This window comes from Lepidochelys olivacea (assembly GCF_965140295.1).
Source record: "Lepidochelys olivacea isolate rLepOli2 genome assembly, chromosome: 11".
Classification (NCBI taxonomy): domain Eukaryota; kingdom Metazoa; phylum Chordata; order Testudines; family Cheloniidae; genus Lepidochelys; species Lepidochelys olivacea.
In genome coordinates, this window is record NC_140421.1 from 28,030,120 (window position 1) to 28,055,921 (window position 25,802).

The 25,802-nt window shown below is 40.1% G+C and overlaps 1 protein-coding gene across 1 annotated transcript in view; it reads right to left on the reverse strand.

The window, feature by feature from the left end:
• The window catches only part of NEB (nebulin), a gene marked incomplete at its 5' end in the record, with an annotated part of 194,582 nt that overhangs the window by 38,745 nt on the left and 130,035 nt on the right, over positions 1–25,802 (reverse strand). The window contains 28 exon segments of the mRNA XM_084642730.1: positions 1,290–1,397; positions 1,603–1,707; positions 3,203–3,307; positions 6,267–6,371; positions 6,531–6,635; positions 7,368–7,472; positions 7,780–7,884; positions 9,577–9,681; positions 10,441–10,545; positions 11,446–11,550; positions 11,726–11,836; positions 12,109–12,207; positions 12,404–12,508; positions 12,599–12,703; positions 13,238–13,345; positions 14,233–14,340; positions 14,990–15,097; positions 15,593–15,697; positions 16,706–16,810; positions 18,014–18,211; positions 18,543–18,656; positions 19,630–19,737; positions 20,125–20,229; positions 20,322–20,426; positions 20,943–21,047; positions 22,023–22,220; positions 24,520–24,633; positions 24,738–24,845. Of these exon segments, the coding sequence (XP_084498856.1) occupies positions 1,290–1,397; positions 1,603–1,707; positions 3,203–3,307; positions 6,267–6,371; positions 6,531–6,635; positions 7,368–7,472; positions 7,780–7,884; positions 9,577–9,681; positions 10,441–10,545; positions 11,446–11,550; positions 11,726–11,836; positions 12,109–12,207; positions 12,404–12,508; positions 12,599–12,703; positions 13,238–13,345; positions 14,233–14,340; positions 14,990–15,097; positions 15,593–15,697; positions 16,706–16,810; positions 18,014–18,211; positions 18,543–18,656; positions 19,630–19,737; positions 20,125–20,229; positions 20,322–20,426; positions 20,943–21,047; positions 22,023–22,220; positions 24,520–24,633; positions 24,738–24,845 (3,162 nt within the window).

Sequence of the window (25,802 nt, forward strand, 5' to 3'; positions counted from 1 at the left end):
CTGGTGAAAGAAACATATTCTGAATCTTTATTTATGTGCCACAACTCCATGAAAGTTCAATAACAACAGCACGTGGAATTCTACTTTTAGGCAATTCCCCTAATTGTTTAATTAAAAATTATAACAAAAAAGGAAGAGGCATCCATAGATCTAGTTTTCAGCCATCCCCCACACAAAAGATACACTGTCTTCAGGTAGAGTTCCATTTTCATGGAAACATAAAAATGTATCAACTTAATTCAACATGAAATACACAGTCCACACTAACTTGCGTTGAAAGCTTTTGGCCAAGATTTTCAAGTGACTAATTATTCTGGGTGCCTTCACTGTTGGTGCCCAATACAAGATACTTTAAAGGGGCCTGATTCTCAGAGGGTGGGTGCTCAGCACTTTCTGAAAATCAGGCTTCTTTAAGGGGGCTCAAGTTGACTTCCAAAAATGTAGATACCCCAAATCACTGGGCACTTTTGAAAATCTTTGTCCTTCAGGATTGTGTATGGGCAACTAGATAATATTAATACTTTCTACTTCTCATCCATATGTCCCTCATTACTGTTGTATCCAAATGCCTCACAATCTTTTAATGTATTAATCCTCAACAACACTCCTGTGAGGATGGGAAATCCTATTATCCTGTTTTTACAGATAAGGATCTGAAGCACAAAACGACTGAGTGACTTGCCCAAGGTCACACAGGAAGTCTGTAGCAGAGCAGGGACTTGCACCCTGAGCTCTCAATTCCTAGAGCAGTGCTATAACCATTGGACCAACCTTGCTCTCTTATACTTTCATCCTTTCTATAGCACCATTCATCTAAGAATTTCAAAAGTCTTTTACATACATTAATTAATTTAGCCTCAGAACACTGCTCTGGGGTATTTATTATCCCCACAGTATGGATGGGAAAATGGCATGATAGTGATTAATCCAAGGCAATACAAAAGCTACTGGCCAACCCAGGGAGAGAAACCAAGAAACCAGCTAAAAAGATAATAGCTCAACCTGCAGCTTTCATTACAGGTAAGAGCTGTTCTATTCCAAGCATCATTATCCCATGAACTATGCTGAAAAGGTACATGAATGATTATAGCTTTTCAGTTTTTTTAAACATTGTTATATTCCCTGTGAATGTGTCAGATGCAGCAGGAGGAATTTTGAATTAAAACAATATTGATATATTCTAATAAAAGGCTAGCTGTTATGGCAGCGTTACCTACTAGGTAGAAAGAAACAGTATTGTGTAGTAAAATAAAGGTACTAATATCAAATGCCAGGCATAGTTTACTTACATCACTTATTCTGTCTTTGACCTTGCGCATAAGTAGTAAGAGAGGGGTGTCATGGATTGTGGTGTACCCCTTAGACTTAGCCTTCTCAAATTCCATCTTGTAAATAATCTGAGGGTAAAAATTGTTAAATCGTATTATTCTGGCTAACCAGGCACAATGTAAGTGCTTTTAAAAAAGTCAAGTTGAAAAATATTTTACTGTGGCTGAGGAGGACTCAATTTTTTAATTAGCATACTTCACAGGTCACAATTCAGAGTAGGAAGATAAACTTAAGATATATTTAGCATTATGACATTATGGTAATTATACTTGCCTCACTGATTTGCTTGTTGACTTTTGCAGTCCTCAGATGTTCTGGGGTATCCACGATTGAAGTAAACTTGTCCTTCTGCATTTCATACTGCCTCTTGTATTTGAACTAATGGGGAGAAATAAGAGGATGTTAACTAGACAAAACAAGAAAACATCTTCAAGAAGAGACACAATCATGTTAAGATTGCGTACTGCAATGTATGGGCCCATCTCCCACTGAAGTCAGTGGAAGCTGGGCATACATGCACAGACAGAATGTGGCCCTACGAGCCAGACTGCATGAAGCTCTTATTTATATTGGAGCATCTGGGCCTGCTTGTGTGAGTTATTCCCACATGTGGTCTCATGCGGATTCCAATGTGAATAAGAGCTCCGCAGTCTGGCCACAACTACATCGGCCTGAAGGTCTAAAATAGAACTCTGAGATTCAAAAGGATTCTAAGCAGTTCTGTGAGGTCAGTGAAAGTGCTGCTTTTGTTTTTAATCACACTGGACCAGATTCCCTTTTAAAATCAGTACCAGGCTGAAGACTTTAATTAAGGTCTGGGAAAATATAAACATGGCAGACAAGAACAAACAAACCCTCTAAATATTTCATTGAGTGAGAAACAATATCGGGACACCGATGCCATCACAATGCTTGAAATATGTGTGTATAGTTTCTTTAAGGGTCACTTTGTCCAGCTCTGGGCCTAATCCTGTTCTCACCAAATACACTGAGAGCAGGACTGGGCACAAGGAATGAAAATTTACTACAGATGGGCTAGGGACAGGTGGAGGAAATCCAGAGTTTTTAAAAAACCTAACTCTCACTTTATTCCCTGAATCATCCAAACTGAGAATATTTTGGTTACAAATGAGAAAATAATGCATGCATTAGAGACCAGAACAGCAAGGGACACAAAATAAAGACAAGAGCGTACAAACAACACTCAGAACAGACTTTTCTCTTTGTCACTTAACTCCTCTCATTTCAGCAGAAATACCTGAGAGGAGTTCACATGAGGCTGAATGTATTTTTTCACGGAACTCACTGTCGACCTCTGGAACTCCTTGCCAGAGGGTGTTGTGAAAGCCAGTACTATAACGGGTTCAAAAGGGAGCTAGATAGATTCATGGAAGATAGGGCCACCATTTGCTATTAGCCAGGATGGGCAGGGATGGTGTCCCTAGCCTCTGTTTGCCAGAAGCTGGGACTGGGTGACAGGGCATGGATCACTTGATGATAACCTGTCTGTTCATTCCCTTTGGGGCACTTGCCATTGTCCACTGTCAGAGGACAGGATACTGGGCTTGATGAAGCTTTCGTCTGACCCAGTATGGACGTTCTCATGTTCATTTTTTACTGAGAGTTATAATATGGGCCAGTAGATGAATGGAAAGCCAGTTCAGGCTCTTATGGGAGCTGGATCAGGCTTAGGGTATAATAGGTATAATTTCAGATGCTCCATTACCAAGTAAAGAGTAGCAAATGCATGGGGAAACATTAGAGCTCAAGATCAGTAGAAATTCAGAGAATTCATAAATATTAAGATGATAAAAATTCAAGCAGCTAAATGGTGTATATAATGCCTTCCTGCAACAGCAGCCATTCACATTACCTGGCTCCACAAGTTTGTGTTGTAAAGCGCTGTCAGCATATCTGGTCTCAGAATTTCATTACATCCATGTTGCAGGAACAACTTGGCACTAGACTTGTATTTTTTCTGTCCATGAAAAGAGCAATGAAGCACAAAAGATACTTGTGAAGCCAACGAACAACAGTACAGCTTTAGATTCCAGTCACATGCAGAGTGATGCGATTTAGGCAAGCATACTATGTGTACTCGCACCATTGCATGCCTGGACATCCATATAATTTTAAACATGTATTTTTAATTAATGGTGCCAAATTGTAGGGCCTGCAATGATTTACCAACTCCTTAAAACAATCAAAACATTGAAACACCTTTTGGAAAATAAGAATAAATCTTAGACCAAAAGGGCATTTAACCAATCGAACAAGCCCACAGTGGCCTTATATTTGCAAATTAGATGGAAAAAATAAGTGTAAAAATAATTGAAAAGAAAAGAAACAGTCAAGAATAAGTGCAAGATGCAAAATCCACTGAAGTTAATCAGATTCTTTCCATTAATTTCAATGGACACTGGATCAGAGTGTAAGTAAGAAAGATGTATATAGGATTGTTGTAATCTTGTCAGTCCCCGGATATTAGAGACACAAGGTAGAGAAGGTAATATCTTTTATTGGACCAACTTCCACTATGTAGGCTTGACAGCTTGTCTCTCTCACCAACAGAAGCTGGTCCAATAGAAGATATTACCTCCCCCACCTTGTCTCTGTGAGAAACATGTCATGTAAATATCAATTGATGCACAATATTTGAGAATACATAGAGAAACAACATAGTCTAGTTAACTCAAAAAGCAGCTGTGGTCTTTGGGTGGCAAAACAGATACTGTCTGATAACCCTGAACTAGAACACTAATATCATAGGTGAAACTATGACATCATTGGCTATAGACATTTCAGGCAGATTAAGATGCGTGTTGTGTGCTATCCAGCCACATTTTGCTTGCACTGGTCAGCACTGCTGCAGTAACTGACTGCTCAGTTCATCTCTTCTTTTGGCCAGTAGGATTCTAGGCTCATCCACAACAAAATTGTAATTATCTTTCCTCTTCTCATACTCAGATGTGTATATCAAATTGTAGCAAAGTAAAAAGGCGAGGGCACAAAGAAACATTGATATAACAGTTTCAAAGCTGACACCTTATTGTGCATAATATTTAATATTTAAAAGGATACTGTTCAGTACCTCACCCAAATTAGAAAAATAAAGAAAAAACAGAGGAAATGTAGATCATTTATAAATAAGGCTAAGATTTTGTCATGGATATTTTTAGCAAAAGTCATGGACAGGTCACAGGCAATAAACAAAAATTCACAGAAGCCATGACCTGTCTCTGACTTTCACTAAAAATATCACTGACAAACTGGGGAGGGAGGTGGGTTCAGCACCCACCACTGATAGAGCTCCAAGATCCCTGCCACTACAGTGAATGGGAGCTCTGGGGTCCCGCTGCGCAGCAGCTGAGCAGCTCTGGGGGCCCCACCACCACCCGTAGTGACTGGGAGCTCCGGGGGGTTCCCTGCCACCTGCAGTAAGTGGGAGCTCCAGCGTCCCCTGCCATGGGGACTGGGCTGCTGCGGGGTCCTCTTGCCTGCCGCAGCAGCTGGGAGCTCCACGGGAGTTCCCCCGCCGCCTGCTGTGTCTGGGAGCTGCAGGGTCCCCCCACCAGGGCAGGTGCTGGGAGCTGTGGAGGGGCCACCTGGGAACTCCAGCCCTGGGGTAGAAAATGTCACAGAGTTCTCTGGGAGTCACGGATTCCTTGAGTTCTGTGACCTCCGTGACATAATTGTAGCCTTATTTATAAAGAAATTCCCAAATTTATATTTAAGGGTACAAGGTAAAACTTAAGAAAGACTACAACCCCTTTCTACAACCCTCTCATAAGCTGCCTTGTAACACCCATTCTGCATTCAAAAGAACTTTGGCAAGTGCTGGTTCTCTGTAATATCTGCAATTGTGAACAATTATGACACAGGGCTCCGGAAATACAATCATTTTTTCCTATACCTAGAAGAAGAAATACTGTATTGTATCTGATACTAAATGTTGACATTTTAATGGTGACCACTGTGAGAAGTGTCAGCCGAGTAAAATAAAATATCTAGAGGCTATATTCGGAACATCAACTGTCATGTCAAAAAGTGCCAGAGGTTGAGTTTGGTTATATTCTGGAGATCTGTACGCCAGCTTTAAGATGACAAAAACTATGTCTAGAACTGTTTTTAAAGGGCTTAATCCATCATTTATAAAATACAGCATCTATTCTAGGAGTCACAGTGGCTACAGATAACTTTAATCTCAGCCCAATTGCATTGGTTACCATTGCGCATTGTTTCTTTAAATCTGCAGCAGGGGCTGGGGAATTCTAGCCTGAAGTTCTGTGGTGAAACACAGAGATGGATAGAATCATAGAATATCAGGGTTGGAAGGGACCTCAGGAGGTCATCTGGTCCAACCCCCTTCTCAAAACAGGACCAATCCCCTATTTTTGCCCCAGATCCCTAAATGGCCCCCTCAAGGATTGAACTCACAACCCTGGGTTTAGCAGGCCAATACTCAAACCAAGAGAATAGATCTGTGGGTAGTATTGTTTTCCTAATGCTATTGAAGTTCTTTTTTCAGTGTGATTCTTTACCATTTTCACAAGATAATCACAAATCAAGTTTTACTGATTTAAAACGCTGTTGCTAAAAAGGAAACTGATACCTTTCTGAGTTACTGACTCTTTATTGGTCAGAAGCTGAAAGAGCTCTTTGCATTTTCACTGCTGAAATGTGGGTTAAAAGGTTACTCTGTTTTAGTTATAATACACTTACTTTGTGCCTACTCATCACTATAGATATCAAGAACATCCCTGCCCTTCTTCATTTTGGTCTAACTTTAAGACACATTTGTTTTCAGTAGTTTTTTGTTTATTTCAATGTATTTTCCACTATGCAAGACAGATGAACTTTTAATTTAATGTTATCATGAAGAGCTTTGAGATGCCACTTCATCATGATATGCTATACAGGTCTGTTATTGTACTTACCTCATTCATTAGCTGAGTAGCATGTTTAAAATGCCTATTAATTGGACAGTCTGCTACATACTCGAACTGAGACTTCGTCTTTTCAAATGACTCCTTATACTTACACTGGAGAAAACAAAGAAACTAGTCATTCCAGAGTAAAATTAAAAGAAAGACCATGAAAAAATATTAATTGAAAAAATGTCTACATCAAAAGAATAATGAATCATCACACAACCAAACTTTGAAAAAATTCTTCCAAATGTCATGAAGAGATTTATTTACCCCACTGTAGAGGGCTTTGTTCTTTTCTGCCAGAGCAAGATCAGGAGTATCCCAGGCATAACAACCAAAGCCTCTGAGCCATGATAAGTCTTCTTTGTATTTAACCTGTAGAAAGAAAGTAAGAAGATAAATTTAAAAACTTGGAATAATTTCAAACAGCAACAAAAATTAGCATCCTATTAATGCTGAAATACCATCCAGATCTAAGTCTAACACACAATAGTAATAGTTCTGTGAGTTCCTGCATCAATTACCTTGATAACTACATTTGTTTTTGTACAAATAAGGGGCCAGCTTGGACCCTCGGTTAAATCATTAGGTTGCACAGTTGTAACTGAGAGCACAACCCGGCCCAGAATCATTAGATGAAATCCTGACTCCAGTGGGAGTGTTGCCACAGGATTTCACATATTAAATATAAGCCATGAAAACAAATGAGCATTGTTTTTATGTCTCAATAACATGCTCACAAAAAATCACCACTAAGATAGTTAAAAGCACCAGTGTCTTTCGCATGTTGTAATAAGCCAGAAAGACTGCTAAAGTGCTGCTAGGAGCTTGTCGTGTGACAAACAAGTTCAAGCAACAGAAATCGTGCCCAATTCAACTTCCACTGAAGTCCATGTGAGTTTTGTCACTGCTTTCAATAGGAAGTGGCCTTATTCAGTTGATTTACTCTGTTGATTCCGAAAACATGCCAGGCAACCGTGAAACTGATCACTCTTTCATTTCAGCAGAAGATATCTGTGAGGAGTTAAGTGACACTGCAGAGGCCTCCATTTTGGACACCTGCTTTAAAAATGCAATGTCTAATATACAATAACCGTTCAAACTCACATCGCTGATAGCATCTGTGACTGCTCGATGATGATAGTGCTCCGGCCGGTCTGGGATAGATCTCCAGATTCCCAACTGGCTCACATAGTTTTCCTTATATTTCACCTACAAAAGGAGTTGAAAAGAAAGTTGTAAATGTTGTAAAACAGTTCAAAATCATAACACATTAATCACCCAATTTTATGACATTCCTACTTCTCACTACTGACTCTCGCCAAAGACGTCCTTAAAATGTGGGGCCTGATTCTCATTTACATTAACCTTTTACACCATTCTAACAATGCAAAGTGGCTTTATTGTAAATGAGAATTAGGCCCAGGATCTTTCAGTGGGAGGGAATTAACTATAAAAGCTCTAGTTTCGTACAGTTAATGACAAACATTAATCGGGACTAGAAATGCTGTATACGTACACTGCTGATGTCATCAGTGACCTTGCGATGATAGACAATATCCAAGGCATCTTTCACTGTGTGATATTTACCCTTTGCCTGCTCAAAGGTCTCTTTGTAGCGCAGCTGATAAGAAAAAAAATATGAACAAATTAGTTATATAGCCTGCTAGCAATTATTAAAGCTAAATGTGTAGGCCTCTCTTAAGTCCAGAACTGCCTCCATAGCTGCTCGCCCACCGAAACTTGTTTTTGACCTCTCAACAAAAACACGTCCTTTCTATAAGTGTAGTCACGCATTGCCACTGGTGAAGTTCCAGCCAGTTTCATTATGGAAATTGGACTCATGAGAATGACACAGGGGGATGTATCAGCTCCCATCATGTTAATGTGGCACCTAGGAAAATTTAACAAGCTTTCTTGCTCAAAATTAACTGCCTGACTGAGATCCAAACTAGAACTCAGCCAGAGAGGAAAGATTAGGCCCATCAGAGCAGGGATTTTCCCTACTCACCTTTAGGCTATGTCTACAGTACAGCCTATGTCGGCAAAACTTATGTTGCTCAGGGTTGTGAATATTCCACCCGCCTCAGCGACATATGGCAAGTTACACCGACATCAGCGTTCGTCTGCACAGTGCTAAGATGGTGGGAGAGCTTCTCCTGCCGACACAGCTTCTGCCCCTCGCAGGGTTGTGCTGACAGGAGAGCCCTCTCCCATCGGCACCGAGCGTCTTCACCGCACGCACTGCAGCGGCACACCTATACTGGTCCTGCGGCACCGCTGCAGCACTGCCCAGGCAGCCGTGCCCTAAGAGCGAAGACGAAGAAGAAAGGCACAGAAGTACCCTGCACGACAGCAATGAGTGCTGGGTTTGGTATAAAAACATCCATCCTTTTCCCCAAGTGTGCCCTGAATGGAGGAAAGAAAGAAGGTCATTCCATTTTGAAGTTTATTGGAAATTCCCCAGCCTCCACAGGGAAGAAACCCAGATCCAGCATAGGGAGTTCGGTTGCATGAGAGCTGGGAAGCTTTTTCACAGTGCCAAAGCTCCAATCACTAGTGCAGAGCTGAGGTCTTTTGCCTTTCTATTTTGGACATGTGTAACTGAACAAGCTGACCTGATGGACAGACCAATACATATGGCCCTTCAGGCTTTTAATAGCCCAGGAGGCAATTTGCAATCAGAAATGTGCACCACAGATCTCATTATATAACAGAACACTTCTACAAGTAACTTTAAATTAATATTCCACACTTGACACAAAAACTAATTTCATCCTCAAATCCGTACCCAGGTCAGCTCAGACAGAAATTGATTTTTAATGAATCTGCATTCTAAGTAAAAGGGAATGAACTCTCAGTGAGGATTGAGATTTATTCCTCAAACAGTATTGAGATGAAGAAGTGGGATAAAAGCATTTCTGTGCTTGCTTCCAGCATCAATACTTTCATTCTAATCTATATTATTTGTAAATGTCACATGGGGAAGCAATTCATTTTGTCCCGATTTATTTCTCTCTCCCTCTCATTCTTTCCTTTTTTTTTGACTAGCACATTTGAACACAAGATTGGCTGGAAAAAAACAAAATATAAAAAGATATATGGTGCCTTGAGTCTAAACATAGGAATCTCACTGACATCATTTTAAAATCAGCATGGAGATGGAGTGACAGATACAGCATGCACCATAGTGGGATTTGGATGCACAGGCAGTCTTTATTTTATATATTGCCATTTGTTCATTTCCCCCAGCTCCTTTTCTGCTCTATCAAAAGATGAGAGAAAGTATCAGTGATGATGTCTGCGGGGTACATACATCACTAGCATTCCAGTAAGCCTTCTTCGCCCTGATGAGGATAGGCGTGTCAGAGACAGTTGTGTACTTGTGCTTCATCTTCTCATATTGGACTTTGTACTTTTTCTAAGATCAGATGGCAGGAGGGAAAAGAACAAAAATATAATTAGTTACAAAGATATTTGCCCAGCTGATTTTGTGTTAACACCCAGGGAAGCTACATTTAGTACACTTTGTTGACCGTCATTACTGCAAGATACTAAGTGCATTCAACTTCCACTGAAGTCGATGGGAGTTGAAGTTGCTCAGCAGCTTCTGAAAGTTGCTCAGCACCGTGTAGAACCAGGTCCTAATCAATCTGCTCTGCATGATGCCTTACAGAAGGGTGGACAACATTTTCTATTTGGGGGTAGAGGCTAGTGTTAAAAATCATAGTTGTTGATCATCACTTTAATGAGTAGTTTTGTACCATGACAACATTTGTCCACTTTTAATAAACACAAAAACCAGCTTCTGTTCCAAACTCAGTGTTTCCTGTATTTATTAATGTAGCCCTTAAAGGGTTTATTTTATTTTATTTTATTTTATTGGGGGGGAGGGGCAATGCTAATGCTACGTCTATGGCTTCATAAGTCTGAATATTACAGACATGCATTTAGAAGCAGATGATTTTTCTCTTTTACAAAACATTTCTATTTGTTAGAATTATATATTAAATGAAAAACTACCCAGGGATCATACAAGGAAATGTAATACTTAAGAATCAGAAGATTTAAAATAAAATAAAGGTGTATTCTGTTACCCCTACACATACTACCCCAGTAATGTTAGAATTGGAACCTTCACATAGCATAGCTGTGCTGAAGATGGGAGCAGGTATCTTACCTCACTGACCATGTCCTTCACGTGTTTTGCAAGCGTTAAGGCTGGAGTCTGATCACCAACATGGTGATGGGGTCTCTCTTTGGTGGCTAGCTCTACATACAAGTACTGTGACAAGGAAAGAAAAACAGAATGTTAGAAACATATTTTCTGAACAAACTTTATCTTGGGAACCCTACAAAATGACTGTGTGCTGAAAATGCGTATGCACACACACTCATCGTGAAAATGTAATCCACTCATTCATCTTCTAGGTCCTCCCTCACCTCACCCTTCTTCTATCTCAATACTCTGGCTACTCCATAAATGCCAGCAAAATATTTACAAATCAAAATCCCAAATGAGCGTAATAGCAGTGACCTTCACATGGCCCTTATCAAGAGCTTTTATTCTGGGCCATCTTTAAAAAACATTACTGATTATTTACAGGATCAGGGTTTCACCTTTAGGAACTAGAAAAACTACAGGGAACATACCCTGGTGTAAATTAATAACACCTATGGCAGCTGCACTAATTAAAAGCAAGTTTCTGGCTTTGACAACCCCATGCAGCACTAAGGGAGAAGGAACTCTTTGTACCCTCTGCCTGTGTTTACACACACACACACTAGACCTACATGTTTATCTAAACTGTACATGCAGGTTTTTCACATCACTTGGCAGACTGCACATCAATTAAAAAATGTCATCATTTTACCTGGCTAATGAGCCCATTAATAAAGACAGATTTTACTGGCTACCTTGGATTTTAGAGAATTTGAATGGAATTGTATTGGGGTTTAATAAAGATTTCTGCTACTTCAGATGAACAGAACTGGACATGTTTGTTAAAGAAACATCATGAACTTGAGAATCATGTTGTCATTTGAAAATTTGTATTAATCATTACAAGCCATCCCTAAGATTTCTAGGTTGACTTGAGAAGGGTTGTGGGGAGCACTGTAGTAAGATGGATTCAACAATCAACACAGATTCCCAGCCCCTTTTCTATTAAGGAAGGATTTTTACCTGACTCTGTATTTTCTGTCCTTTCTTGGCTCGTAAGAAATCTGGTGTATCAAGGATCGACGTGAATTTTGTCTTTTGCTTCTTGCCTGCAGCTCTGTAAACCACCTGGAAGGAGACAAAGCCTGGCAGTTATTTCCTTTGTTACAAATGTTCAATTAGCATTTAGTTAATCAAAGCTGGGAAAGGATAAGGTCTAAAATACATCAGGAAAGCCAGTGAGATGATCTGAGCTTCTTTTGATCACTGCCAACCTGAACAGATAAAATAATGCAATACTTACCTCACTCAAATGTGTCTTCAGCTCCTGAACTTTCCTGTATTCGGGAGTGTCCAGAACCACACTGTATTTATCCCGCATCTTCTTTGCCGTATTGGTGTAGACGTAATTAGACTGAAAAGGTAATAAACATGACGTATATGGAAGCTGCAGTATTCTCAGCAGTGTACAGAAAATGTACAGGGGAGCCTGACCTGGGTAACCCATGATACAACGGCATCACACTCTATTGCTAAAACTTTGAATCAGTTGTCTAGCAGCACGGCATGAAACACTCTGAATTCCTTAATCATTCTGATGTAGCACCTACCACAGATCATCTTGACAACTGCGCATCAGTAAATAATGAATCAATGTTAAATTATGTGTCAGAAAAAAGAACATACCCAAAGCTCCCGCAAATGACGAGCACGGACCATATCAGGAGTATCATATAGGAAGCAACCCAGGCCCCTCAACCACTGTAGATCCTCTTTGTATTTATTCTGTGAAGCAATCATAATAACAGAAAATTAAAAGTTGATCCTTTTGGAAAAAAGTGAATAATCAAACAATCACATTATTTTAGCTTGTACATAATTTAAATGTCAAGTCAAATTCTTCTCCCATTGACATCTGCACATGTGTGACTAGGAAGAGAGTTTGGCCCATCACATTCAAAGGCAAGGTATATTTGCTTACATCACTTGTGATATCTCCAACGTAGCGGCAATGCATCACTTGTGGGGTGTATGGCAAGGATATCAAGTGTCCCTGCATCTTAAAGAAATCTGCCTTGTAGATCAGCTGAAAGACAAAGGGAAAATATTACACATATTTAATCATGCTGAATATACCAAGCATCTCCTTTTTATAAAATGGAAAAATGAGACATACATCACTGATAGCTTCCTGTGTGGCTTTGACTTGGCGAATTTCTGGTGTGTCAGGGGTGGTATGAATCTTGTCCTTATTTTTGTGGTATATCTCCCTATACAGCCTCTGCACCAAAGGAGAGAGTATTCCATGTGTTAAAACAGAACTCTTAAAAGAAAGCCATACAGCATCCGGGTTAGCAGAAAATAAATAGCTATTGCTCTGTTAACCCCAGACTTCCTTCTACTTCCATGCACTAGACAGTACAGAAGGACAGGAGAAGATGGAACCACTTTACTAGAAAGGTTTGGTTCTTATACGGTGAAGACACTTCACAACAACTATTCTATTAACATCTTGGAAATGTGTTACAGAGAATCTAAGGCCCAGATCATGGAAACACTTGTGCATATGCTTAATTTAAGCACATGTTAAAATCAATGGTTAAGAAAGCGTGTGGGTTTTTTTGCAAGCTTTGGGCCAAAAAATGTTGAAAATATGGATCTCACTAGCACAGAGACTTACCACTTTCTCAACAGCTTTTATTAAACAGCAGCTAGATTGTTTTATGAAATTATGTTGTAATGTATTTTATTATACACCAGCAATATCAAATAATGATGCATTAATACAAAAATATATAATTAACATTTACAGTACCTCGTTAAGAACTTTATTCACTTTCTTTATATACTCAAAGCCAACAGCTTTGGGTCCAAGAGTGTAGCCTTTAGCCTTGATGTGCTCATAGGCTTCTTTGTATTTAAGCTGTAAAATTAAAAAAGAAGTTTTAAAATAAAAGGGTGTAAGAACAATCATATATGATGTTGGCTTGTGACGGCATCTGTAATAAATGCCTGCTTATCTACTACTATTTACAGCCAATATAAATAAAGGACTACATTCAGGGTTGGCGCTTCTGTACAGCACAAAGCCAGACTTTGAAAGGTATTCAGATGAGAGTAGGTGCCTAGGCACGTCTGAAAAGCCTACTAGGCATCTATATGCATTTGTAAGCACCTAAATACCTTTAAAAATCTTTATGGGTAGGTGGTGTATTGAGGACTCCAAAGGATGTTCAGATTCAGCTATCTCTGTGAGAGCTTCTGCCAGAAGGGTACCCCGGCACAAATCAAAGCCATGCTCTCCCACCAGATCATCCTGATTATCCTGCCCTTCCTCAGGGGGTTAATTTTTCCTGGGGCAAGGTGGCTCCCACTGACATAGGGTTAAATCAAGCCCAAAATGTGACCCTTATGAATCCTGAACTATGGAAAATAAGCCACAAATCTTTAATGGATACATATCATGCTAACTTTGAGAGATATCATGGCACATTTGAATTCTGTGGCTCAAAATGATGTAGCAGAAACTAACCTTTAGGGAGCTATTTCTGTTGAGATTAGTGATTTTGTTTCACTTCTCATGCATTTGATAAGGTATAAATATCAGAGGTAAATTTATGTCATGATAGCAAAATATTCAGATCTCTGTACAGTTCATCAGCTTTTACATATACTCAGGGCAAACATAATCGGCTGCATAGCTGAATAGCAACTTCCATATAGCAATATTGTATGTTCACATCGGATGCCTAGAGATAACCAATATTCTCTTGCAAATCATACCTTAAAACAACTTAGTATATTACTTACATCGCTGCCTATGTATTGGACATGTTTAGCAAGCTTAAAACCTGGAGTATCTGGTGGGAGTTTGTATCCAGTGGGGAGGGCATGTAAACCAGCCCCTCGGTACAGATTCTGCAGGAAAAGTAAAAGAGTTACAATTACATAAAATATGTGAGGAAGTTTGTTGGTATTGCATAGCAAGTATCTTCTTTGCAATGGGCCAAAGCCTCCCCTGATTTAACTCCACTGAGGTCATCTGAGGCATACAGATAATAGAGATACATCAGATATCCTTCTACATTCACAGAGATTTTTTAGTTTAATTTTAGAGCAATACAGTACAGTCTAGCCAGGATGGGCCAGAGGAAAAGCCAAAATCATCACATAGGCTTGGTTTTGGATATAAGGAAGAGGTGCAGAGAAAATGAACTCTCTGTCTCTAAACCCAGAATGCAATGGAGAAATGCTGGGTGGGTCTTGGACAGATGGCTTTGAACAGACTGTATTCTGGATCTCCAGTCTTGGAGTGCAGCAAAGAGAACAACAGCCTCACAGATTGGATTGCTGGCTCTGAAAGGTTTGCATTCTGACCTGGCATCTTCACTGAGAACAATCATAGAGGACATAACCAGTTATAATGGGGAGAATTCCCTGGAGTTTTGTAAACTGGAAATATACACTCACAGCTCCCAACGGAGTTGAACAAGCATATGTGACACGCAACAGCAGTGTTGGCCATTATTCTGTAGTATCCTATTAGAAATGAAAACTGGATACTTACTTCACTCTGTATATTATGAGCATGCTTTGCCCGCACCAAGTCCACGGTTTTATCTGTGGGGGTCATTTTGCCTCTAATATTATGCACATATGCATGGCGATAGACAGCCTAGGAAATAAGAAAAACCAATTAGCCTATTGATACCATTTCGTGATATGTGTTTGTCTAACCCAGCGGTAATCAAAGTAGGTCACGACCCTGTTTTAATGGGGTCGCCAAGCCCCGGTGCCCGAGGGCTTCAAGTTATAGGCTCCCTCCTGGGGTCGTATAGTAATATTTGCTGTCAGAAGGTGATCTCAGTACAATGAAGTTTGAGAATTCCTGGTCTAACTTATTGTGGGTCAATTAGTGTTTGCAGGCTTAACAGGACCATCTTTTGAAATATATGGAAGGAAAAAGCTTCACATTCAGGGTATGTCCATGTAGAACATGCTTGCCATGCTGCTGAAACCAGCTGTTGCCTAATATTCTATTGATGGTATAGCAAAGGGTGGTCGTGGACCAGCATGAAGTGATTCCAACATGTCATTAAATGTTACATTATTGGAATTATTGAGACATGATACATATCATACAGGGATGAAATGTGGTATAAATACTTACATCGCTCAGATTCTTGCCACTAATGACATTCTGGACATAATAAGGAGTGTCAGTGATCATGGTGTAGTCATTCTTCATTGTCTCTGCCTTAGATTTGTACTTAATCTGCAGAGAGAAAGAAAACAATTTGATTTTTGTAAGTCTGGTTGTTTAATTAAACAACTTGCCTATGCACAATATTAGTAATTCAATAAAGTAAATTATATTTAAGCAAAAAGAAAAGAAAAAAATACTCAGGTGAGACATTTTACCAGATAAAAACAGTCATAGCACTGCACTCGGGGAACTTTAGAATACTTCAATAACACAACATTAGAATACTTCAATAATACTTCAGTAACATAACTATTCTGTCATTAATTATTTGTATGTACCATATAAAACCATGAGCCCCAAAAATTCTAAATAAAAACTCTTGAGGAGATGTGTTCTTTGTAATCAAAACCATTATCTACAACTACTTCAACTGCTTAATCCTCAGCTAATAATGAGTAAGAAAACTTTGCCTTCAAAAAAATTGACTAATCAAATCAATGACATATTATTTCTAGATTGTATGAATTTTCATTCAGTGCTGCTGTACAGAATACACAGCACAGTGGCCCTGTCACAGCTTCCAGGGAGCCCCGAGATAAGTGCTACCCAGAGCCTACACCTCTCACCCCTTCTTGCACCCCAGCCCTGCCCCGAGCCCCCTCCCACACCCAAACTTCCTCCTAGAGCCCACACCCCAACTCCCTGCCCCAGCCTGGAGCCCTCTCCCACATCCAATCAGTGGCCCTGATTCAGTAAAGCATTCCCTTTACAGGAGAGCATCTCAGCATGTATATCCCATTAATGTCAATGAGGCTTAAGCACTTTTCTGAATAGGCATGGACTTAAACAAATGCTTAAGTGCTTTCCTGTGTGTGGAGGCGGGGGCGGGGGAGGCACTATGTGACAACACCTAATTATTGCAAATCAATAAAATTTAAAGAACTCAACCTGAACATTTCAGTGTAAGGAGGAAATGCAATGCCCTTCCAGGCTTTGTCCCCATGGTATTTTAAAGAGTGAGACTAGATGTGAAGCAAACTGAAAAGCAGAACCAAACTAGAGACAGTTCAAACTTACATCACTGCGAAGATCATATGCGTGTTTGGCATGCAGAATTTCAGGAGTATCCCAAACAAAGCAGCCAATGCCTTTCAACCAGTTGAGGTCATCCTTGTATACAATCTAAAATATTACAGAAAACAAGGAGTGTTTGAGAATTTCACTATAGCTTAATCCCTTAGCTACATATTAACCCTAGATGGCAGCTTTCAATAGTAAATATCTTTTCCAATATTCTGAAACTAATTTGCCTGGATCCTGGCACAACAAGCACTATTGGTTCTTTCAGCTTTTAACTGAACTGCAGGTGCAGGGTGAGGGAGCCTACACAATTAGAAAGTAGTTTGACGGGAAGGCTTTCAACTAACCTGTATTTTGCATAATGATGCATTGTTGCCGAAATGAGTTATACACAGAGCATTTCAAAATCCAGGGAATTTTGCCAAATACAAATGATTAGTGTTTCTCTCAGATTCTGGGCATTTTTTTTTTCAAAATCTGAGTGTTTTTTTTTAAAGGAAATACAATTGAAACATACTGTAAAAAAATCTAAGCAACTGTGTGAAAATTTGTATTTTCTGAAACTAAGCAGAAAACACAAATCTTCAGAGAGATCATAAACCTGTGCTAATGCAAGGAATTCTCACAATCCCTGTTTCCAGCTGCTATACTTATCAGTATGAAAGACAGTAATAAAAAGAAAGAAGTACTGAAAAAAGACTGCAATTCTGAACTTTGTTGGTGTGTGTATCTATTCTGTGGATGAAATTCACTTTACCTGCATATAGACAGAGTAACTGAGCTGCATCCATCTACTGCCTATAAATAACACTTGCATGTTCTACTGCGGCCACTGGATTTGCAGAAGCACAGATGCTATGGCCCTTCCTCTGGCCTGCCCCTATATTGGAGCAATCATGGAGAGCCTTTTGCCGCATGGGTCAACCCATCCGGGGCATCCAAATTTCCAGAGTACTTAGCACTATTGATTAATTACTCTGGGTAATTTATAAACATAACATAAGAAGGAGTTTGGAGAACTGTCTGATCACTAGACTTGCAGTGCTATGGTCTGATGTTTATACCGTGGAGAAACCAGATTGTACCTGTTCAACTTGATCTAAGCTAAACACCTGTGGAATAAGCAATATTTTTAAACAGTCTTGGACAGCTGTTATGTGTGGACATAAAACAATGACAAATATTGCAAACTCAAGACATTCCAACATTTTTTCTGCAACGCAATTTCACCTACTACAGACAGAAGCTAACAATAGAAATCTTTTTGAAAGTTGAACAGTGACATAATATAATTTGTAGGCTTACTTCACTGAGCTGGTCAGTGACTTTTCGAACATGAGCGTTGATCTGAAGGTCTGGTAGGCAGGTCCACTCATGGAGATGTAGGCGATAATCAATTTCACTGACTTTTTTCTGTGTGGCCCTAGCAGCTACAATGTCTACCATGTCTGGAAGAATGTGGATTTTGGCCTTGTTCTTTTCATAGACTTCTTTGTACAGACGCTGTGAAATTAAAATATTATGTTAATAATGGGAGAAAAGAGTGACACATCATTTTAAATTGTTGATTTTCTTATGCAACAGAAGTTAGAACAAGCACTTTCATGTTATAAGTAGGGTCCTTAACATGGTAGTTTTTGTAGGGTAGACCCTATTCTATAGATACACTACCAAAGGCTGTAGCAGAACAAACAAAAACATATTTCTATACATATTGGAGATAGTTTAGTAAATATCAATAGTTGCCACACACATACTTAAATATGAAATCTTGATTAATGTATGTGGTTGCTTGGACTATCAGGAGAACTGAAATTTTAAAAAAGATCCTTACATCAATGTTAAGCTTGCCAACTCTAAGGCATCTTGCTGTGTTGGGATCATCTTCAACGCTTCTGGGTAGAGTGTAAAGTGCTTTAAATTTATCATATTCTTCCCGATACTTGACCTAAGCAGAGACAAGGAGATAAAATGACTTCCTCCAGTAAGACGACTACATTTTTAGAGCCAAATTCACTGGTGACTGAAGTGGGCACAACTCCTTTGAAGTCAGTGGAGACTGAAAGCCGTTCAGGGCAGGGTCTTGTTTTCTGTTTTGTTAGGTGTACCTATGATGTCATATAGATAACGACTACTTCCAGAGGAATTTTGTAAAATAGCAGGAATAAATGAATTGATAAATTTATTGTAAGAAAATAATTACAGCTCTCTATATTTACAGAGGTCAATATAAAAATGTTCAGGAAGGGAACTATCTTTTATGGGTCTCAGTTCAGCAAAGCAGCTAAGCATGTGCATGAATCCATCCATATTCAGCACATGTGTAACTTCAAGCACATGTTTAAGTACTTTGTTGCATAGGATGGACTGCTGAATGAGGCCCATCTAGCATGCATCTTGTATAGTGATTGTCAGGAAGAGCTTTCCAACAGTACAGCAAAATGTGAATTTTGCTCATCAAAAGATGAATCACAGAACTATGTCTTTAGTTCAACCTGTGTGGTTAAATCCACCAAATGTAACAGTATCTCAAATTCAAATCTAGCCAGAGGTTTAGATCCTGTTGTCTTACATCTAAAAATTGGAAGTATAAAAAGCAAAGAAGTTGCTGAAAGCAAACTTTGGCTAGGGATATAAGTCACCAATCTTTTATTGAAGTATTTGGTAGAAAGATTGAGAAGGGTGTTGTTTCAAGCAAGAACCAGTTTGTGGTCAATAGATAATAAGGCTGCCAGGGAAGAAGAAATTAGTTGCATGAATGACTGTGTACCTACTCATAGACACGCATTTGAAATAAAAATAAATAGTAATATTAAATTTTTGTACAGCTGTACTATGTAAATACAAAGCAGAAAAGGGCTTTATTGCTAGCATTAATGAGCTGCAAAGATAGAGAAGCTTAAAACATGATGTTCACTTACAATACTAGCATTATGCTTCAGTTCTTTGGCACGAGACAGAGAGATGGAATCAGAGGATATTTTGTAACCAGTGGCTTTCACTTTATCCCAGGCTTCCTTGTACAGGTTCTGAGTGGGGATACAAAGATCTCTGAATATGGTTTTCAAAACTCTTACGTAATACACAGTATAGGAAAGCATTCAAAATCCTTTGTATCTTAACTTAGACCTCGGCAGACCTTTGAACTCTTACTCAAGCCCAGTAGACTGAATGCTGGTTCAGAATAATCACCCACCAGGCTCAAAAGCTCATTCCATGAGTGACAAAAGCCACTGTTCATCCACTGGGGCCCAGTCTCCTGCAAGAATTGGTCCCCAATTGTACTTTGATACAGGGAATCAGCTTATCAATACACTGTATTTTGCCTAGCATCTGGAACTAAGGAGTTTGCAAAAATAAAATAAATCCCATCACACTAGCTCCTTGAAAGAAACAAAAGAGTTAAAAACACTCACATTGCTAAAAAGATGTTTCAGATTTTGGGTTCTTTCGTGATCCACTGTTTCCACCACAGTTGTATATTTGTCCTTAATTTGGTGATAATTTTCTTTATATTTCACCTTTAAGAAAGATATAGTGATTAATTCACTGTGTTTTAACTATCTGTGGGAATGGGGGAAAGCTTCTGGGTGGAAAAAGGGGAATGACTCACCTCACTAGCATGGATGCCGCTCTGGACCGCAGTCACATAAAGCGGTGTATCGGTAACGGCACTGTAGTTCTGCAAATTCTCTTTTCCTGCAGCTGTGTATTTCAGCTAAGAAAACACAGACAAAAAGTGTTCTGAGACTAACTAGACCTGCTTCCCTAGCAACTTCATCATGTTTTCCAGGTCCATCAGCCATCTATTCCCTTTGTTAAAATAGGCCTCTATGCTGTGTATTATAATGTTTATTCCGAAATGTTAACAGCAAGAAGTCTTGGGAGCTGATCACTCCACATGAAGAAATTTCAGCAGTGGAAAGTCCACATCCATGCAGACCAATCTCACCATCTTCAGATTAAAATAAACTTGCTTGTTCAAACTCTGTTAAACTGCTATCCTTTTCAGTTCTTCTTGGTTCTCTGCTTTTTTCAGTAGCAGGCGGAAATAATGATGTCTCTATCAGATAAGCCTGGAAGACTACATTGCAACTTTTTTATTTTGCTGATCTAAAGCATACTGTACAGCATCAAGCCCTGCTCACAGCTATGGTGGTGCAAACCCCAAGGAATGTAAATGAAATAAAAATGTGGCCCACTATCTCTTCTTATTTAAGAAAGATTTGCTTACTTGGCTTTGGAGATCATATGATTTCTTAGCATGCAGGATTTGTGGGGTGTCCCAGACGTAGCATCCAAGTCCTTTCAGCCAATTTAAGTCATCTTTATACACAACCTGTAGAGAAGAAAAACTAAATCAGTTCCCAGAAAATGTGCACCCTACCTGAAAGGTGGTAACTGCATCTTCCCCATATCAAACCCATGTCTCCCACATAGCAAGGCAGAATGCTATTCAAGGCTGTGACCCAGTCTTATTCACTGATTAAAATCAGTTTTGAAAGTTTATATCTGAGAATGAAGGAAAGGGTTTAATAGCACAGTTAGTCTGTGTTATTTTCAGCTTTTTCTACAGGAATTAATATGAGAAGTAAAAGTAAAACAAAGTGGCAACCCACAGCATGTAGAGTCAGATTATTCAGATGTAATCAGACCTCTTTGGGTGAAAAGGACCATTTCATATTGATTTAATAGTACAATTATATGGTCAACTAAACCAGTGCTTTCCAACCTGTTTGGTCAGTTGTACCAGTGTACTGGACTTTGATCCCTATCCTTGGTGCAGCACCCGAAGGTGGAAGGCACAGGTAAACCACTTTTGCACTCCTCTGATTCCAGGAGCTTCTGGGAGCTGTTTTGACCCCGGTGTAAGTTAGAGCAGTCCAAAGGGAGCATTATGATCACTGAGGATCACTGCAGTGCTTTGACCACATCTTATATTCCCAACATGCCAACCCTAGTGGTTAGAAGCTACTGGCATGCTTGCACAAGTCAGGTTTGTGTGTTTCTGTAGGACCTTACCCAAAGCTCACTGAAAGCTAGGGGAAAAAAACCTAATGTGGACTCCAGTGGACCTGGATTAGGCCTGTAAATCTTAACTTTTTTCCAATTTTCAAACCAAATAATAAATAACAAGCTCACGAAAAATCCTATGAGAAATTGCTTAAAGCCCCCCTGAACATTATGGCAGATTCAATTAAATGATGTTATTAAGCAATTTGGAAGCACAGTTAAGTACTTTTTAAAAAAAAAGTCATTTAGCCAGAAGGCTGTGAAGCTACCCGAACTTGGAATGACTAAATAGGGTACATACATCACTCAAAATCTCCTGGGCTTTCTTGGCTAGAACAACATCATTTTCTTCAGGTGAACAATTCCACTGGTGGAGGTAGGTTCTGTACTCAAGATCACTGAGGATATATTGACACTTTTTAGCCAACAGGTGATTCAACATGTCACTTGGAATATGGACATTTGCCTTGGTGTCTTCATAATTCTTTCTGTAGGCCAGCTGGAAAGGAAGTATGGGGGAGAGGGTAGAGAGTAAAAATGTGTATTTTTCAGGCACAGCTCTGACTATAAACAGAGCTATCTCACAGGGTCTAATCCAGCACCTTTTCAACTCAGTGGCAAAACTCCTGTTGACTGCAGTGGGATCAGGACTGAGCCTATAATGCTGAAGAAATACTTAATAATTAAATTAAAATGTTTAAAATTAATTCTACTGGACTGCTATAAGAGAAGGAGTGGCCCTTGTCCTGTTAGATTCACACAGCTGGTTAGAAAATGCATGAGACTTTGAGGTAAAAGCAGTCCTAAACTCCAGCTACCACTTTTAATCTATGAGGCTGGGAAAACAACATTTCTTGTGGTCATGAGCACTGTTTTTATTCTTCATCAAATCTTATTAACACATGGCTAGCTAGATCTCCCTGTCTAACTGCATGCACAATATTAGTGACTATATTTGTTCGTAACTGTATGTGTGCCTTGGGAGATTATGAAGTGGTGAGGCAGTGGTGGTAACAGATTGACCATTATGTATATCACTGTCTAGTTAACTCCCTGCTAGAGTTAACAGGCCTAGTACACCACGTGCTGCTAGCTAACACCTAACTCTAATCAGAATCCTCTAGTAAGCTATGGTAGCTTGAGCAATACAGTACATCTCTCTGCTCAGATTTCACACAATGGCTACTCCTGAGGGCATTCTGTGCCAAAAAAAAAATTATGCATCAAAAAATTCTGCGCACAATATTTTAAAATTCTGCAAGTTTTATTTGTCAATAAATATATGCAGAGGCTCCAGCATGGCAGTGGGGAGCAAAGGCCACTGGCTGCACGAAGGTGGGAGATCACCCTGCAGCTCCTCGACCCCCTGGAACATGGACTCAGCGGTGAGGCTGAACCCGACACAGCATAAGGCCTGGGCCTGCCCTAGAAACATGCTGGAGCCATGCCCCTCTGCACCAGGTGTGAGGCAGGTAGGCTCAACCAGGCAGGTCCAAGTGTGGAGGGGCTCAGTGTGGGGGGATCCAGAAGTGGGGTGAGAGGATTCTGTGTGGGACAATCTGGGTACAGGCTGCTCAATGGGGGGTCTAGGAGTGGGGGGATCTGGATGCACAGAGGCTCAGTGGGGGGGGTCCAGGTGCAGGGGCAATGGGTCTCTGCAGGGATGAAGGTTGTTGGGGCTCACCCAAGGGGTCTGGGTGTGGGTTCTCAGCAGGGGGGTCTGGGTGCTGGGGAAGTGAGGCTTGGTGGAGTGGAGGTCTGGGTGCAGCTAGTTGGCAGTCAGTGGCATGGGTCTGGACGTGCGGGCTCAGGGTGACGTAGGAAGTGGGGCATCAGGGTGGGGGGTTGAGTGCAGGGAGCTCAGTGGGGGGTGGTCTGGGTGCAGGGGTGGGGGTCCTAAAGCAGGGGGTCTGGGTGCAGAGGGGCTCCAGATGCAGGGATTGAAGTTCAGTGGGGTGGGATTTGTGTATGGAGGACATGGGGGGTTCTGGATGTACCAGGTGAGGCTTGGCAGGGGAGTCTGGGTATGGGCGGTCTGGATGCACAGGGATTGGGTAGATGGGGGAGTAGCTCCCTGAACAGTGACTCCTCTCCACCACACCTGAGGAGTGATGGGGGCAGGAAGCAGTGGAGGATGCTGAGCTTCCTGCAGCTGGGGGAGTTTTCTGGAGGTGGGTCTGACACAGCCCCAGCCACTCCTTGTAGGAGAAGAGGAAGTCCCAACCTCTCCTGCCTCCAGCCCAGCTGGGATTAGCAGCTCTCATCCTGGCTCCGGGTAGGAGCCACTGGCTGGGGTGTCCCCAGCCCCACAGTGATTTACCTCTCTGCTGGCTGCTCTGGGTGTCTAAAACATTGCACCTGTGCTGCAAGGAAGTGATGCTTTACTTTTGTTGCAGCTTCGCTGTCAGAAAGTCATTTTCTGTGGGGAAGCAAAGAAATCTGCGGGGGACATGAATTCTGCACATGCGCAGTGGCACAGAATTCCCCCAGGAGTAAATGGCAAACAGTAAAAGCTTATGTTTTTTTCTATTCTAATATATCTAATCTTTCATTACCTCTCCTCTTAGTTTCCTAGTTTCGTATATAATTGTTTATCCCTGGCTAAACACCCATGGCTCAGAAAAAGATATGCAAATATAAAATAATGTTTTGATTTCATCAATACAGTAATATTAGCTAAATGTTAAATCTTAAAGGCCTTTTATGTGCAAATTCCTCATGTGGATGGGATTGTAGGATCAGAGTTAGGCACACACTAAATATGGAAAAGAAAAAATATTGCAAGAAAAAACCCTCACCGCACTCCTTAGTTTTTGGAAAGCTAGAGAATGAATGACACTGGGGAATTCGGAGATATGCTTCCCAGCCAGGTAATGGCCCTTCTGCTTCTCATAGAATTCTTTGTATTTAAGCTGCAAAACATTCACATGGAAAAATTGTTGAGATCATTAAAATAAGCAATGCCACAAAAAAAAAAAGATATGCAGGATATAATTAAAAGAAGATTCATACTAACCTCACTGTTAATATAATCAGCATGCTTAGCTCCAACAATAGGGATGTACTCTGGAGGCAAAGTGTAGCCTATAGCCTTACCAGTTTCCCATGAATGCTTATATTGTTTCTAGACAAAGAAAACATATATAGATTTTGATTAAATGTACAGTATATTTTCCAGTAAACATACCCACATTAGCAAAATATGTAGAGTCCGCTTCTTCCCCTCTTACTGAGTAGTACCTTACTCCACAAATGGCCCCAGTGAAGTCAGTGGGATCACTCACCAAGTAAGGTGTTTCTCAATGTGAATAATGGATCATAATCTCTGTCCCAGTACAACAAATGACTTGAGCACAAGCTTAACTTTGCGTTCATACTTGAGTAATAATGCTTTCCTGATTTGGGGCTATGGCCTCTAATATTTATATCCTCCTTTCATAATTTAAATAGGAAGCCTGGTATAAAAGCACTACCTGGAATTGGAAGAGATGTATATCCAGATGTATGCCTCACAAACCTGCAAACCTGCCAAGTCCTATTATTAGAATTTATTTATGGTAGCCCCCCCTATGTGGCAGGTGTTTTCCAGACAGATGTTTAACATGTGTTAAATACGATAAACATAATTTAGGGCTAGACTGTAAAACCTTTACTCATATCGATGAGCAATTACTGACCCTGGCAGGTATAGTTACTCACCCATTAAAGTTAATGGGACTACTCACATGAGTAACTGCTCAGCAATGTGAATAAAGGGTTCACAATCTGGCCTTTAAGCAGTAAATAAAACTAAGTTTCATCAGCAATATATCCAGATGTTTCACAAAATCTAAAACATTTTTCTACATGCAAAATATGTGTAATAATAATACATATTGCCGGTGTAGAGCACTTTTCATTAGTAGATCTCAAAGCACTCTACAAAGGAAGGTAAGTATAGATGGGACACAGAAGGGAAGTTACTAGCCCAAGGTAACTCAGAAGGCCAGTAGGAAAGTTAGGAATAGAACTCAGGTTTCCTTAGTTCCAGTCCAGTGCTCTATCCACTGGGCAATTACAATTAACATTAATATATAATAAA